At 35.8% G+C, this 17,574-nt stretch overlaps 1 protein-coding gene and 1 non-coding gene across 2 annotated transcripts in view; one reads left to right on the top strand and one right to left on the bottom strand.

The window, feature by feature from the left end:
• Positions 1–2,867: 2,867 nt before the first annotated feature.
• Vbp1 (VHL binding protein 1) overlaps positions 2,868–17,574 on the bottom strand; it is a 34,641-nt gene continuing 19,934 nt past the window's right edge. Inside the window, exons 5-6 of the mRNA XM_077106802.1 lie at positions 6,072–6,210; positions 2,868–3,881 (exon numbers count right to left, since the gene is read on the bottom strand). Coding sequence (XP_076962917.1) covers positions 3,811–3,881; positions 6,072–6,210 — 210 coding nt within the window. The 3' untranslated portion in view covers positions 2,868–3,810. The remainder of the gene's footprint in view (positions 3,882–6,071; positions 6,211–17,574) is intronic.
• LOC143639549 (U6 spliceosomal RNA) lies at positions 8,403–8,504 on the top strand. Its single transcript, XR_013154703.1, has one exon. It is a non-coding gene; the product is annotated as a U6 spliceosomal RNA (small nuclear RNA).

The following is a 17,574-nucleotide window of genomic DNA, read 5'->3' as shown; positions in this document are numbered from 1 at the left end:
ACCTGAACAGAAATGCTTCCATCTGGTCTTTTAAAATACATAAATTATTACTACCTTTTCTGCAGAGGCAGTTATTAGCTAAGGGACCTTACAAAAGGAACCAAAAATGCAAGCGGACCAATATAAAAAACAGGTCCATGATTATGCAATACATAACAGGTTAGGTGGGATGTTCCAATCTCCATTCTCCTACAAGGGATAGAACTGACCTTGGTTTAGCTTTCTAGCTCAGTTCCCTGAAAATCAGCTGCTTCTGGTAGAATGCCCTGCATCCAAGTGCAAAGAGCTGTAAATGATCATAAATATCTGCTAGGCTTCACAGCTTGGGCTCTTTGAATTTGTGTACTACTTGTTCCTACCCTTGTCCCTGGTCAGGACTCAAAGACACTATAAACACAGGACTGTTAAAAAGGAGAGTAGTCCCTTACGGACTCTACAGCTAGAGTTGGCACATTTTGGGTGTTTATTTATAGTTGCTGAATGATTAATTTTTGCCCTGCATCCTTCTATGTAGTCTGTGGGAACTGTTGTGCTATTTCCCATGGAGGCAATATACACTTAAGTTGCCCCGGCATGTTCCCTGTCCTTCACAAAGTAAACTGGTGCAAGATGTTGTCCTTCCAGGTCCTGGGAGTTTGTATAGTTGAACCCAACCAGCTATGATGGGTGTTGCACACACATCAGCAGTCTTTAGAGACAACCCCATCCCATATTAACACCAAGCATAGAAATGGCTACCAAATGGATTTGGGATTAGAACAAAGGAAGACAGATCTCTGAAATATGGGTTACAACCTTAAAGATATCACAAAGGTTTGGGAATAAAGATGGCAAATATACAGAGAAAGGATAATATTTATCCATTAAGAGATTGCACTTAACATACTTAGCCATTAGCTGTTTCTAAAGGATGTGGGTTTTGTTCCAGTTGTGTATGTAATCACTACATGTCTTTATATGTAAGAAGAGAGGTAAGGGAAACAGGGAATGTCAGGAAACACAAATCAAGTGAGGGAAAAATGTGAATTTTTAAAAATGTTACATAAAAACAACAGCTAGAGGAAAGAAAACATTAGTTTCACTTGTGTCTGTTTTAAATTGTCAAATCTGCAAAAGAACATCAGGATACTAAGCTTTTAGAATGAGAATAAAAACAATTTTTTAAGCTTCTGCCTGTTGGTCTTAACAATATTTCAATCACTTATCAACATACTCATCAGCCTGAATACTCATCAGCCTCTATGTTAAAATTACTCTCTAGTTAAGTCAATAACAAAATGCTAAAATCTCTGACTCCATTAATTATATTTCTGGCATCTAGACTCAGGGAAAAATCCTAAATATAAGAAAAAATGTTTATAAAAACATAAACTGCTAAATTATTTACTTATAATATAAAAATTTTATATACAACCCAAGTATCTAACTAGAAGAGAATGGCAATTTATTATGGCTCAGTCATGAGAATACTAATATAAAACTACTAAAATGATGTGAGTACAACAGCATTATATGATAAGTACATTTCATGTTAAGTGAAGAAACTATGAATAAAATTATAAAGACAATGGGCTGGGGTTGTGGCTCAGCGGTAGCACTGTGAGAGGCCCTGGGTTCAATTCTCAGTACCACATTAAAATAAAGGTATTGTGTCCAACTACAACTAAAAAATAAATGTTAAAAAAATTATAAAGACGAATCAATTCACCTGTTTTTAAAAATCTATATGAAAAAAGAAGCCATAGAAATGTTAAGAAGTATAAGTGAAACTTAAACATCTTTTCTTTTTCTGCTTTCTGAGTTTTCCCAAATGAACATCTGTTTTATAATGGAAAACACATTACATAGTATCAATGCCCAATCTATTCTCAGTATATGTACTAATATTAAGCTTAAGGATTTCACGTCAAACCAGGTTATGTTATTCTGAAAATGTAAACCACTACAATACAAACAATCTAGCAGAGGCAGGATTTAAATAAATTTCTTTAATTTAACTAGCAGAGCCTAATACCATTATTGACACATATTGGGTGTTTATTTATATTTGCTGAATGATTAATTTTTGCCCTGTAATTCATATCTCTAAAGAGCTTTATTTCTTTGTATTTCTTGCATTACCTAAAAATATTTAGTTTAGCTCTATATGAACTTTTAAGAAGTTCATAGAAAATCATTCCTGTTCTAATATTAACAGGGACAATTTGTACCAATATATTTACCATAATAAATTTGGAGAAAATAGCACTTGCAATAATTCAAGATGTTTACAAACCTCAAATTCTGAAATACGAGAGTTTAAAATAATGAAAGAAAAACTGAATCAAGGAACTCTGGTATCTTTCAGCTTAACCTCTTAATTGCTGTATCCATATTTCTTCCAAAGGGATTTTATGTTGTTTCTACAAATATAAGAAGTCTTGGAACATGCTAGTTATGTATAAGTAAATAAAGTACATGGAAAGATCCATGTTAACTTTAGAAATATGCTGTATGAGTGTTTGCGTAGTCCCAAAATTTTTATGTCAAAATCCTAACTCCCAAGGTAATAGATTTAGGATGTCGGACCTTCGGGTAGAGCGTAGATTATAAGGACTCATGAATAGGATCAGCGCTTATATTAAAAAAAAAAAAATCCTGGCCCCTTCATGTGAGGACACCATGAAAAGGTGCTATCTATGAACCAGAGACTAGACCTCACTAGACACATAATCTGCAAGCACCTAGATCATGGGTTTCCCAGTCTTCAGAAATGTGTAAGATTGATGTCTGCTATTGATAAGCCACCCAGTCTATGGTATTCTGTTCTAGCAACCTGAACAGATTAAGATAAAAGAGAATCTATGAAAAAAATATCATGACACAGCTTCAACATCACTGTTTTAATAATATGAAATACAAGTACAAAATATTGTACAAGTATACTTTTCACTACATGGAGATGGAATAATATATTTTTGTGTTTTTGCAGAATCGGTATCATCCAGTACTTTCCATTGTACCAATGGCTTTCCCCAGGGATTCTTTTTACTATTCATATACAGTTTTATTATCAAGAATTAAAAAAGCTCACAAGTTTTTTAAATCATTGCAAATATTCAAGATGCTTTGGAGAACTGTTATGAAATACAGAATCACTTTAGCTCATGAGCTTTGAAATGGGTAATATTATTTCACATCAGCCAAGATCTCCCTTATATTAGCATTTCAAAGACACTGTGCACTTATTTAAGGTTTTAAAGTATTGTCTCAACTATGAAGGAAGGCAAAATGCCATTTTCTGAAAAGTCCAAAATATCTTGATACTTATTGTTTAAGAATAACACATATAAACCCCACTTAGAGAAGACAATGGCAACAAAGGACCATAAAAGTTCTACAAGTACTAAAGAAAAACAAGTTTACATATACTGAAACTATCTTTTCTATTTCCAAAGTGGTTGAACCACATCAAGTACAGGTAAGATCAATCAATAAAGAAAAAGTAAACTGTGCTAGTTCCCAACAGTCAGCCTCCATGTCATACCTCACAGTTTTCGGCCAATTTCAGTTAAGAGTTGTCTTATGACAGACAAAATTATGAAAGCAGTATGAATTTTGCTGGGAAATGTGAAAAGAAAATACTGTAATTTCATAAAATATTTGTAACTTATTTTATTTTTATAAATAAATAAAATGGTGTTTATTTTTAAGGTTTTGATCAGTTGCTGTTAAAAAAACATTCAAAGTTATGTTACTCTTTATGGATAAATGCTAGAGTATTTAAAATAACATGTTTGAAAAACTGAAACACATTTTTAATTTTCAGCATTACGCTTTGTTCTTGGTAGAATCGTCTTTGTTTCTTCTCTTTACATCCCAATTATAAACCCTGGCCATATCTGCAAGAATTGTCAAAGAAAATGCAAAAGCAGTTCTAAAGAAAACACATGCAATGGCTAAGCCTTCAATCACAATGAATCAAAGACCGAAATCATACGTACACAAATATTGATTATAACTAGGGTTGCCAGCCATCCTGCTATAGTATCAATTGCTAAAAAAGTAATAGAATTAAATTCTACCAAAGCCAAGTTAAGAACTACAATCAACAATCGTCAACTATGGTAGTATATTTAACAAGTACATGCCAGAAACTCTCAATATTTTCTTTTTTTTGTTTTGTTGATAAAAGGTCTCACTACATTGTCTAGGCTGTCCTGGAATTCCTGGGCTCAAATGATCCTCGTACCTCAGCTGCCCAAGTAGCTGGGACTAGAGCTGTCACCACTGTGCCTGGTTCAATAGCTTTAAAGACAGTCTGTCATAAATGAAATTTCAAAGATCACTCAGCACATATCTTGCCATATAAGAAATTAGTACAAATTTCAATAACTTCATCTCTTATCCTCTCTTTAGCTTAACAGGGCGTTCAGTTTATTAAGCACCTATTGTGTTTCCAACTAGACATTATACAAAACCTTGATTTCCGTCAGTGTTACCAGCGACTGGATGCCCTAACTTACTCCCATGTCTGTACACCATGCTATCTTTTCCAGCTCTAGCAATAACAAAGCTTGCAGTCAATCTTATGATTCCCCCCCACCTTTTTTTTTTTTTTTGGTTCCTGTAAGTCAATGGATCCTGTTTTTCTCTCACATTTAACATCTTCTCCTTTCCATAAATACCAGTTCTCCTAGGTCCTTGTCATTTCACAGCTGAATGAAGTCTCTCCACATCACCAGTTAAGTGATGATCCCTACACTAGCCCTCAAATTGGCTGCCTTCCCTCACCCACGCACTAAGCACCTGTCACACACTCATGCTACACAATGGAGAAAAGGGCAGCTCCTATACTTGAAGAGCTCATGGTTGCACAAGGAAAACAAAGTTCAAAGGTTCAAAGTGCTAAATAAGCACAGAGGGACAAAAAAATATCCTGAGGGGATTAGAAAATATTCAGTGATGTTCTGATGCTTGAACTAAGATATGAAAGATAAAGGAATACCTGCAGGCAAATAAGGGGAAGTCATGCCAGGTAGGAGAAACGGTGTGTGGAAATGCAAAAGGCATTCTACATTTTAGGGGTGAGAAGACCAAATGGAGTTATTTGGACCCTACTGTGCACTGGGGAAGAATCACAGCAGAAAAGTCAATGGCATGAGGCAAGACTGGCTGGGGACACTTCAGAGTGTCTATATGCATACCTTACATACAATAAACAACCACTGAAATATCATAACCAAAGAACTAAAAATAAGATACATTAATGACTTAGTAAATTCATGCTGGGGATAGCATGAAGGACAGTTAGAAAACTACTAAGTGCATGCTCTAGACAGCCAGAACTAGAGTAACTAATGGCACTGGGCAGAGAGATTTTTGAATGAAATTTGACAAGAATCTGGTCATTAATTCACTCTTAGTAGTGAGGAAGAGAGATATGTGAAGGATAACCCTCCTCATCAAGGTTTTTGTCTTTAAACATGACAGGAATAGGAGGAAGATACACATCAGAAGAGAAAGGCAAAGAGCTTGACCAGAACACCCCACCTCACTTCTCTGCTGATGTAAATTCTATACTTCCTGTTTCATCTTCTCAACAAAGCCTTCCCTGACCTAACTCCAGTTCACATCTCTTTTCTAAACGCCAAATACCCTTGGTGCTACATATATGAACTTAACACTTTGCTATGACATTATCATTTAGCTCTTTGGCATGTGCAGTTTTAATACAGAAAGACTTTGTCACTCCCTGCTCACCCCGCCCCACTGATTTCTCTATCTTATATGGGTTAGAACAGTTGCAGGAACACAGAAGACTTTTAATTTATAAATGCTTATAGAATTAAACTATTCAACTAGCTATAAAAGTGTTAGGAAAGTATTCAAAAGAAAAATACTCAATCACCAAGGTGAATTTGCTTTTTCCAAATGTTCACATTTCAAATTTCTTGATCTACCTATAAAGTTACTCATGTCTAAGTTTCAAATATGTTATTTCCTATAACATCTACAACCTCACAATAGCCTTAAGGACATTCTTCACATTAATTTTTTTTCTCCCTCTTTGTGTTTTTAAGAAAGGATACTGACTTCTGTAGTAGTAAATTGATCTCGAAGAAAGTCAAGGTCTTCCTCAAGAGAATCAAGATTCTTTGTAGCAGTTGATAAATTCTTTTCCAACAATGCCTGAGCTTCATCAATATCATATTCAAGCATTACATTAGCCTAGAGAAAAAAAATCATGACAGTTACTAAACAGTTACACAACACTTTTTAGGTTAAAGCAGGTATCTGAAAAGTATAGCCCTCAGGCCAAATCCAGTCTGCTGCCTCAAACTCTCCTGCCACTGTGGCAGAGCTAAGTATTGGGGAAAAAAATCATGTGGTTGGCACAACAAAAAAATTTATTATTTGGTCTTTTACACAAGTTAGTTAGATTCTAGATGCACGAGTGTGTACGTGTGCGTGTGCATGCACACACACACACACACACAGACCACATATGCATATACATACATTATATCATGTAATTGGTAAGAGAAAACCCTAGTGAGGCAAAAAGTTATCTACTTTACACTTAAGAGAATGGAGGCTCAGAGTGGTCAGGTTCTATCATGATCCCATTGCTAGTAAATGAGAAAATCAGACAAAAATAATTAATGGTATGTACGTGACTGCAAAACCAATGTAATTCTGCAACCTGTACACCCAGAAAAATGAGAAATTATATCCCATCTGATTCAAATGTATGCTATGTCAAGATCATTGTATTGTCATGTGTAACTAATTAAAACAAATAAATAAAAAAAGAAAATACAGAAAGACCTCAACATTAAAAAAAAAAATGAAAAAAATCAGGATAAAAACAAATATACTTAAGATACAAAACCCCACCCTTTCTACTACCTCCATCATGACACTGAACAGTTATTACTTTTGAAAATTTAAATAGTTATTTTTAAGCTATAGATACATTGATTTGAAATTTTCAAGACTTTTTTTTTTTAATCTAAATTTGATCAGGTAGAAAACAGCTTAACTTTTACTGACCCCTTCCTACTACCTCCTATAGATGCTAGGGGCAAGATGAAGTGATACTGTCAATACTGGGGAAAACAGACTAAATGAGACAACATGAAAGTGTTGGGCATAAAGTAAGTGCAAGATAAATACAGAATAACCCACTCTAATAATTAGAAAATTGTAAAATTCATATAGGACAAAAAGTATTCAATCAAAAATATATGAGCTGGGTGCAGTGATGAAAGCCTAAAATCCCAGCGGCTTTAGGAGAATAGTAAGTTCAAAACCAGCCCCAGCAATGGTGCGGCGCTAAGCAACTCAGTGAGACCCTGTGTCTAAATAAAATACAAAATAGGGCTGGGGATGTGGCTCAGTGGTTGAGTGTCCCTGGTATCTGACTCCCTCCCCCACCAAAAAAGTACATGATGGGCTGGTGTGGTGGCGCATACTTGTAATCCCAGCCACTTGGGAGAGTGAGACAGGAAGATTGAAAGTTCAAGGCTAGCCTCAAAAATTTAGCAGAATTGTCAGCAACTTAGTGAGACCCTGTCTCAAAATAAAAATAAAAAGGGCTGGGGATGCCCCCAAAAACAAATGGCGAACATTTTCTGATATAAGGTAACTGACTCACAGTTGGGTAAAGAAAGGCAGCATGGGAGGAATTGACAAACTCTAGATAGGGCAGAGGGGTAGGAGAGGAAGAGAAGGGGCAGGGGTTTAGCAATGATGGAGGAATGTGATGGACATCATTATCCAAAGTACACGTATGAAGACATGAATTGGTGTGAACATACTTTATATACAGAGATATGAAAAATTGTTCTATATGTGTAATAAGAATTGTAATACATTCCACTGTCATGTATTTAAAAAATAAAACCAATAAATAAATAAATTTTTTTAAAAAGCAAGGAAAAAATAAACACACACAGGGGTGCTTTACCACTGAGCTACATCCTTACTCCTTTTACATTTTATTTTGAAACAGGGGTCTCACTAAATTGTTGAGGGTCTCACTAAGCTGTTGGGGCTGGCCTTCAACTTGCTATCCTCCTGCCTTTCAACTTCCTGAGTCGCTGGAATTACAGGCATGTGCCATCATGGCTGGCACATTTGCTGTGTTAATAATCCTAACTTGAAATTTGTATTGATATCTTTTATTTAATTTAAATAACATACCTAATGATCATTAAAGACTTATGAATTTAAAAAAAGGGGGCTGGGGATGCAACTCTGGTAAAGCACCCTAGGTTAGATCCCCAGTAACAAAAAAAAAAAAAAAAGGACATGTTGGGCTGGGATTTGTAGTTCAGTGGTAAAGTGCTAAAGTGCTTGCTTAGCATGTGTGAGGCCCTGGGTTTAATCCCCAGCACCACAAAAAAAATGTCTTTCCAGTACTCACTTCAGCAACACATACTAAAATTGGAATGATACAGAGATTAGCATGGCCACTGTAGAAGGATGACAAGCAAATTCGTGAAGCAGTCCATATAAAAAATAGAGAAAAGGATGTCTTTCCAATTGCAGGCTCCCAAGCTCCCAATTTAATTGTGAGGGTCAATTACTATTGTTTCTTATGATTTATTTTCCAGAAATTGTTGACACTATGGAATTTCTATATTTATTACTTCATTGTAATTATCCATAACTGTGGTGTTTCATTTTGACATATTCATGAATATATAATAACAGTTTGCTCCATTTTGATCCCCAGTATTTCCTCTTTCCCTCTTCTCTGTCCCTGATCTCCTTTCTCTACATTATTGGTCTCCCATCATTTATTTATTTTTCCAATTGGTACATTATAGTTACATGACTGGAATACACTGTGATATATTCATGCATGCACATAGCATAATTTGGTTAACTTAATTCCCCAGTTCTTCCCCTTTTCCACCCCTACTCACTCCCCCTTGGTTCCCTCCTGCTTCTCTACTGATCTCCTTTCCATTTGCCTAAGATCCCTTTTTTTATTACTTTTTTCTCTCTAGCTTCTGTATATGAGAAAAACACTCAACCCTTGACTTTCTGAATCTGGCTTATTTCACTTAGCAGGATGTTCTCCAGTTCCACTCATTTGCTAGCAAATAACATCATTTCGTTCTTCTTTATGACTGGGTAAAACTTCATTGTGTGTATATACACCACAATTTCTTCATCCATTCATCTGTTGATGGGTACCTAGTCTGGTTCCACAATTCAGTTATTGTGAATTGTGTGCTGCTACAAATATCAATGTGACTATGAGTATAGTATGCTGGCTTTAGTTCTTTTGCATAAATACCAAGGAGTAGTACAGCTAGATAATATACTGGATCTATTCTTAGTCTTTTGAAGAATTTCTGTACTATTTTCCAAAGCAGTTACAATAATTTGAAGTCTCCCCAATAATGAATGAGTGTCTTTTCCCCCATATCCTCACCAGCAATGGTTACTTATATTCTTGATGACTGGCATTCTAACTGGGGTAGGATGAAATCTCAGTGTAGTTTTGATTTTCATTTCCATGATTGCTAATATTGAACATTTTTCCATATATCTGTTGGCCATTTGTATTTCTTCTTTTGAGAACTGTCTATTTAGGTCATTTACCCATTTATTGAGTGGGTTATTAGGTTTTTTTGGTGTTAAGTTTTTTATTATCATTCTAGTTATTAATTGCACTGGAAGAATATCTGGCAAAGACCTTCTCCCATTCTGTAGGCTCTCTCTTCATGCTCTTGTACAAGTGAAAACTAGAAGACACTTAAAGAGATTTCATTCATTAAAAAAAAACATTCATCATTCATTCAGCATGTACTCTATGATAAGTATTTCTCCTTAGCTGATTCTCTAAAATATAGCCTTCCCAGCTTCTCACTTGACAGACATCTCAAGAATGACATGCCCCAAACACAACTCCAACTTATCCCATAAACCTGGCTCCTCCCCCATTCTTCCCAAGTCAGTAAACTACAAAGCTATCCACCCATTGGTTCAATCCATAGGGGTCATCCTATAAATCCTCTTTTTCCTTTAGTCTACATTCCATCAGCACACGGAGGCAAGATGATTTTATAAATAAGACTGGGAAAACAGGGAGTTCTCTAATAAGAATTATAGCTGGGGCCCACATCATAGAGGATGAATTATATGGATCAGATACTTACATAGAAATAATAACATCATCAAAGTACTGTGTCTAAATATTTTGTAATACTGGAAAGAAGATAGTTTTTCTAGAACACAAAACCCAGGAACCATAAGCAAAGTCAAAAGACAAACAATGAACAGGAAAAATGTTTGTAACTAATTTCCCCTAACATATATAAATCTTTAAGCAAAAGACCAAGTAGCCCATAGTCCAACAGAAAGCTAGGCAAAGGACATGAGCAGAGTTCACAGTAAAGAAATAAAAAATCTGGGAGTGTAGTTCAGTGGAGGGCACATCCACAGGTCACCATTTGTGCATAAAAGGCGGAAGATTATATATATATATATATATATATATATATATATATATATATATATATATATATATATATATATATATATATATAATTTCTCCAGAAGGATACCAAGAAATGAATTGTTGATTGCTTAACAGGAGGTTACTAGGCTAGTGAGGATAGGTATGCCCTTGCTAGAGTTATAATTTATGTCTCTCAAAATTCATGTGTTGGAAACTTAATCCCCAAATTCATGTGTTAATGGTAATTAGAGTGGGACCTCTAGGGGTAGATAATTCATTATAGATGAGGTCCTGAAAATGGGGGCCCCAATGATGGTATGAATGGCTTTAGAAGTAGAGGCAGAGAAACCCAAGCTAGCACACTTGTTTTGTCTCATTATGTGATGTCCTCCACCATGTTATGATGCAGCATATAGCTCTCGCCAGATGCCAATGTCATGTTCTTGTACTTTGCAGATTCAAGATCCATGAGCAAAATATATCCCTATTCTTTATAATTTACCTAGTTTGTGGTATTCAGTTATAGCAGACAGTCTTTCTGTACCTTTTTTAAGGACATGTAAATGTATTAACAGTCTAAAAGTTGTACCAAAACCAAATATCTGACAAATTTCTGTCTCCAAAAAGAAAAAGCTAATTTGAAAAAACAGTTTATCTACCCACAATTATTACATTATTATAATAATTATTATATTATTATACAATAATTATATATTATTATACAACACAATTATTATATTATTATACAAGTATTATATAACCATTTCAAAAGTGAATGTATATATAACAAATTAGAATAAAAAGTTTTTCAAAAAAGTGAATGGAGGCAGGAGTGGTGGCCATGCCTATAATCCCAGCAGCTTGGGAGGCTGAGACAGGAGTATTGCAGGTTCAAAGTTAGCCTCAGGAAAAGTTAGGCACTAAACAATTCAGTGAGACCCTGTCTCTAAATACAAAATAGGGCTGGGGATGTGGCTCAGTGGTCAAGTGCCCCTGGGTTCAATCCCCAGTACCAAAAAAAAAAAAGCAAATAGAGCCAGGCACAGTGGCACAGGTCTGTAATCCCATTGACTCAGGAGCCTAAGTCAGGGGGATGACAAGTTTGAGGCCAAACTTATCTCAAAATTAAAAAAAATAAAAATAAAAAGGGCTAAAGATGTAGCTCTGTGGTAAAGCACCTCTAGGGTTCAATCCCTAGTACCAAAAGAAAGTGATTTTAAAAATCAGCTCCTGCCGGGGCTGGGGATGCGGTCAAGCGGTAGCGCACTCGCCTGGCATGCGTGTGGCCCGGGTTCGATCCTCAGCACCATATACAAACAAAGATGTTGTGTCCGCTGAAAACTACAAAAAAAAAAAAATATATATATATATATATATTTTTTTTTTTTTTTTAATTCTCTAAAAAAAAAAAAAAATCGGCTCCTGCCACTTCGGTCTAAAATTTTTCAATAGCCTAAAATCTTTCAATAGCTTCCTATTGCATTTAACATGAAACCCTTCAGCTAATATCACTTGCTTTTGCCCCACCATCTAGCACTCTCACCCTCCATTGCAGTACCAAAGTCAAACAAACCTGGCCTTCCTTCTGTCTGTCCCTTCAAGGCAGGTCCTGCTTTGAGGGCCTCTGAACTTACTATTACATTACCTGGAAAACCCTCTTATCCTTTTGCAAAAGTAGCTCCTTTGGTCATTGTGATATTGATTAGGAATAGACAAACAGAACAAAGGAACAGAAGAGAACCCAAGCAGATAGGAAAACTCAATCTGTAGACAGAGAAGGGACAATTCAACAAATGGTGCTGGGACTAGTAGCTATCCACTTGAGAGAACAGACATCAAAGTTAACACTCCTTCTTCACAGTGTTTATTAAAATAGTTTCCAGATTAATTAGGGCTCTAAATTAAAATAAAACCAAGCAAAGCCAGGGAGAAGATGGTGGCAGCAGTGGCAATTGTTGAATCTACTGTTACTTTAAAAACTCCACAAAAACTAACATTAACAATCAGGACAAATATATACCCAAGATAACTGAAAACATATGTCTGTACAAAACCTTTCACACAAACTTTCATAGCAAAATTATTCACACTAGCCAAAAAAGATAGAAACAAACCTAATATCTATCAGCTGATAATGAATCAATAAAATGTCTATATATACAAAGGAATACTTTGGCAATAAAAGAAGAAGCTCTGACACATGTCTCTACATTGATAAACCTTAAAAATATGATGCTCAGTGAAAGACCAGAAAAGACCAAATATTGTATAATTCCATTCATGTGAAATGTCCAGCATAGGTAAATCCATAGAAACAAAGTAAATTAGTGGCTACAAGAGGCTGAGAGAAGAAAGAATGAGGAGTGAATGCTAATAGGCATGGAGTATTTTCGGGAGGGGGGGGTGAATAAAATGTTCTAGACCTAGACAGAGGTGATGTTGCAGAACTCTGTGAATATACTGAAAATCACTGAGCTATACACTGTAAAATAGTGAATTTTATGGTATGTGAATGACGTCTTAATAAAACTGTTAAAAAGAAAAAACTAGGACAGCAAACCTAGAAAGCTAAACAACGTCAACAAAAAAACTGACTACATATCTCTACACTATGAGCACAGGAGGACAGCCCACTGTTGGTTATAAGACCTGCATGGTAGAAGCATTTGTACAGGAGTAAGAAGAGGAAAGCAATGAGGCATCAAGCAGACATGAAAACTCCAAAATAACAAAGAGGCGGCAGTGCGGAAGATCAGTAAGCTAACTGGAGGACAGCAGTTTTGAGTCAAACACAGAAGACAATACTACATGTTGTGTCTCATATGTAAATGATTTAAAAGTAGATCTGAATGTAGAATAGTGCTTACTAGAGGTTGGGAAGCAGGGGTCAGGAGAAGTTGGATCGTGGGTAGCAAAAAAAGGTCTAGTGCTCTAAAGCACAGTAGGGGGACTATAAATTACAATAAACTGTTACATATTTTATGAAAAAGTATGAGAGAGGAGGTCTAAAGATCCAAAAACAAATAACAAAAAACAGACAAAAAATAAAAATATAATAAATATCTCACAGAAAAAAAGGTACAAAATAACAATAAGGAGATGGAAACATTAATTACTATGATTTGATCAATATACATATTATGTATACATGTTAAATTATCACATAGTACTCCATAAATATATATAATATATAAATATATATAATTAAAATAACAATTTTTCTGCAATTATTTATTAGTTTTCAGCGGACACAACATCTTTGTTTGTATGTGGTGCTGAGGATCGAACCCAGGCCGCATGCATGCCAGGCGAGCGCGCTACCGCTTGAGTCACATCCCCAGCCCCAACAATTTATTTTAAAAGGACTAAAAGTGGCTTGCATGCTCTCAGAGCAGATTGGTATAGGGGTATTCTAGGTACACCTAGCCTTACACACTTCCTTACCCACAGTGCCTCACAGTGAGGAAAATGTTAAAAAAAAAAAAAAAAGATTCAACTCATTCTAGCTACAAAAATTACTAAAACATCTGGGAATAACCTTAATAAGAAATAACAAAACAGCCAAGCATGATGGCACACTCCTGTAATCCCAGCTACTCAGAAGGCTGAGGCAGGAGGATCCAAATTTTGAGGCCAGCTTGGGCACCTTAGTGAGACCCTGTCTCAAAAAAAAAAAAAAAAAAAGGGGGGGGGGGGGGCTGGGCTGTAGCTCAATGAAGCATCCCTGGGTTCAATCCATAGAACAGAGAGGAAAAAACAGCCCTGTATCTTCAAGTCAAGGGTCTCAGCAACTGTTTATTTTTACCACTTTACATAAAAAACAAAAGGGAACTCTAGAATTATTTCTCCATTCTAAAAACTGTCCATAGAAATGAACTGTCAAATCAAATGCAAAGTTCTAAAAAGAAAGAGAATAAGCAACAGAATAACATCTTTACAATGTAAGCAAAACAGAAAGACATGCCAACAAAATAAGTGAAAACTGTAAGGTATACCAAAAAATAACATTAAGAAAATGAATACAAGATATGAAAGGACAAACATAAAACCAGAATTAGAAAATTCAGATAAGGTGACAGAATTCAGGAAAGAATTAGAAATAAAAAAACATTTACTTGGGCTGGGGATGTGGCTCAAGTGGTAACGCGCTCGCCTGGCATGCGTGAGGCACTGGGTTCAATTCTCAGCACCATGTAAAAATTAAATAAAGATATTGTGTCCACCTAAAACTAAAAATAAATATTAAAAAAAAAAACATTTACTTCAGAAAAGATGACTAAACTAGAAGAAAGACAGATGCAAATATTTATAATATACAATACCTTAAGCTTCATAGAATATGAGGAAATTTCATAAAAATATTAAAAAAATGAATGGAGAAAATGGATTAAAGAGAAAGTGACAAGAGTTGAACACAGACAAAGACTGAACATAAACATAATAGGAATCCCCAAAGAAAACCAAAGATGGCAGTAAAAACAAAAATTCTGAAGTTCATTTCAACAAAATGTTCTTAAAATTTATCACACAAACACAGGCACATGTGTAGAGAATCAGATGTGACTGCGTTACTATTACTGCCCTTGATGGAGTCTGCCTGCAAACGGGATATTCTGTCAAGGTATAGATAGGTAACAGCGGACATGCTTGAAAACGAGGTGTCTGCTGTCCTTGGGAGGACTTGCCTGCAAACGGGATGTTCTGCCAAGTGGGCTAGGAGGGCGCTGAGAAAAAAATTCTATTATCTGTTCTTAACAAGAGCAGAGCTCGGCATGCTCCAGGGCGAGAGTAGATTAGCCATGAGAAGCGGGTCACTTCTGATTAGAAAGTAAAACTTCTGTATGCTATGTTTAATTAGCTGAAAGACCTGATTTATTGCTGTTGGAAGGCTGCCTTCTTTGTTCACAACACTATAAAAAGATGTCTTGTTCACAATAAAGAGCTGCTTTGCTTGCTCTGCTTCTTCTTTCTTTCTCATGCTGACCTGCAAGTGAATTACTGCAACACACTTGCCTGCACGCACATGCACACTTGTGTACACATGTGCGTGCGCGCACACACACACACACACACACAATGAAGGGGCACACTATATACCTGGGCAAATTGCCCAGAAGTCTTTTTGATACCCAGACAAAAAAAATAAGTCATTTATTAAGGGGAGAAAATTGGTTTGTCATCAAAACTTTTTGAGAAACACGTTATGACAAAAAAAAGGGAGCAAAATATACAGTGTTCAAGGATATAAAATGTGAGCTGAGGGTTTTATATTCAGCAAGAGTGATTTTTAAGTACAAAATTTTTAAGTACAGAATAACTGTTAGTAACATTTGAGAACTCAAGGCATGTTGTGTCCCAAAATCTGAAGGAATGTAGGAGAGAATGAGTATCAGACAACCAAAATAACTAGGGGAATATCAGTATGATGATAGTGATATGCATTCTATACATATTTTCAGAGAGAACAAGGGTAAATGAAGGGCACAAGTAAGCAAGAGAGAGAAAGCAGAGTACATAATGGCTTTGGGCACCATTATGGATAATATGAGCACATCCCTGTAAAGAATGGGAAAGGACAGAAAGAATACATGAAAAACATTACTATAACAGCATTTGGTCATGTTATTCTAAGAACATTTTTTTGTATGATAAGGGATAAAACAAATAAATAATATTACACAGTGTAATTCTATCACCTCTGGTATTTTGAGAACCAGATACTCTCAATATAGAATACAGAAGAAACAGAGGAATAAGTTGAGTAAAAACTCTGTTGCCGGGGCTGGGGATATGGCTTACGTAATAGTGTGCTTGCCTGGCATGCGTGAGGCACTGGGTTCGATCCTCAGCACCACAGAAAAATAAAATAAAGATTGTGTCCACCAAAAGCTAATAAATATTAAAAAAAAAACAAAAAACCTTTGTTGCCCTGAATTTGAACTGGAAAGAACACTATGAATTCATGAGTTATTACACACAAATACACACACCAACTTGTATGTTAGTACACAAGTTTATATGTAGGCTAGCCATATCCTACTGGTTCTGTTTCTCTAGTGGAACCCTGACTGGTAAAAAATTAACTTGTAATTTGTTTTGTGCAGTTTTCTTATTTTGTCTATATGTAAACATATATACATACAGAAAAGTTGGCACATCATAAATATACAACTTTATGCATCTTCACAAACTCATAACACCCATGGGACCAGCATCTAGATCAACAAAGACATGTTCATCAGCATTCCAGAAGGCTCCTCATGGATCCTTCTAGTAAATCACCAACTTCTTAATCCCAAAGGGAACCATTTTTCTGGCTTCTAACAGTGTAATTTGGCCTATGTTTGAACTTTACACAAATGGAATCAAATAATATGTGTTCTTTCATGACTGATTTCTGCAGTATACAGAATTAGGACTCCCTAAACCCACATTGTCCTAGCCTAATCCCTGGAACATTTGAGTCTGATGAGGTATATCATTTGTCTGTTAATGCTAATGAATGGGTATTACCTGAATAGGTCTAATGTAATTACATGAGCTCTTCAGATCAGAGAACTTTCTCTAGTGGCAGAAGGAAAAGCTGGAAAGATTTGAAGTTTAAGACGATATTCACTGCTTCTTTAAAGACAGAAAAGGTCTAAGAGCCAAGGAATGTAGGTGGCCTCTAGAAGCCAGGGATCCAAGAAAACAGGGATCTCAGACCTACAACCACACAGAACTACAATCTGACAACAATCTGAATGAGACTGAAGTGGATTCACCCCCAAGCTTCTAATAAGGACTACATCCTTCCTGGTACTTTAATGCTGGCCTTGTGAGAACCTGACCAGAGGACCCATCCAGGTATATCCGGACTTCTGACATATAGACAGGAGATGACAAAAGAGAAAATTTTAGACGCTGGAGCATTCAGGATTTCAGATTTGGGAATTAGTGATGCTTAGTCTGTTTTGCCCTGCCATTCTGGTAAGTGCGAATGCAAATGCACAGTGCTTTTAATTTGCATCTCCCTGTTTGCTAATGAAGCTAAACAATTTTCATGTGGCTATTGGCCACTGGGTATTCTATTCTCAGAAAAAACTATTTTATATACCCCTTATTTTATTGAATAG

This window comes from Callospermophilus lateralis, chromosome X (genome assembly GCF_048772815.1).
Source record: "Callospermophilus lateralis isolate mCalLat2 chromosome X, mCalLat2.hap1, whole genome shotgun sequence".
Classification (NCBI taxonomy): Eukaryota; Metazoa; Chordata; class Mammalia; order Rodentia; family Sciuridae; genus Callospermophilus; species Callospermophilus lateralis.
Note: the sequence above shows the minus strand (reverse complement) of the source record. Positions and strands in the feature narration are given on the sequence as shown.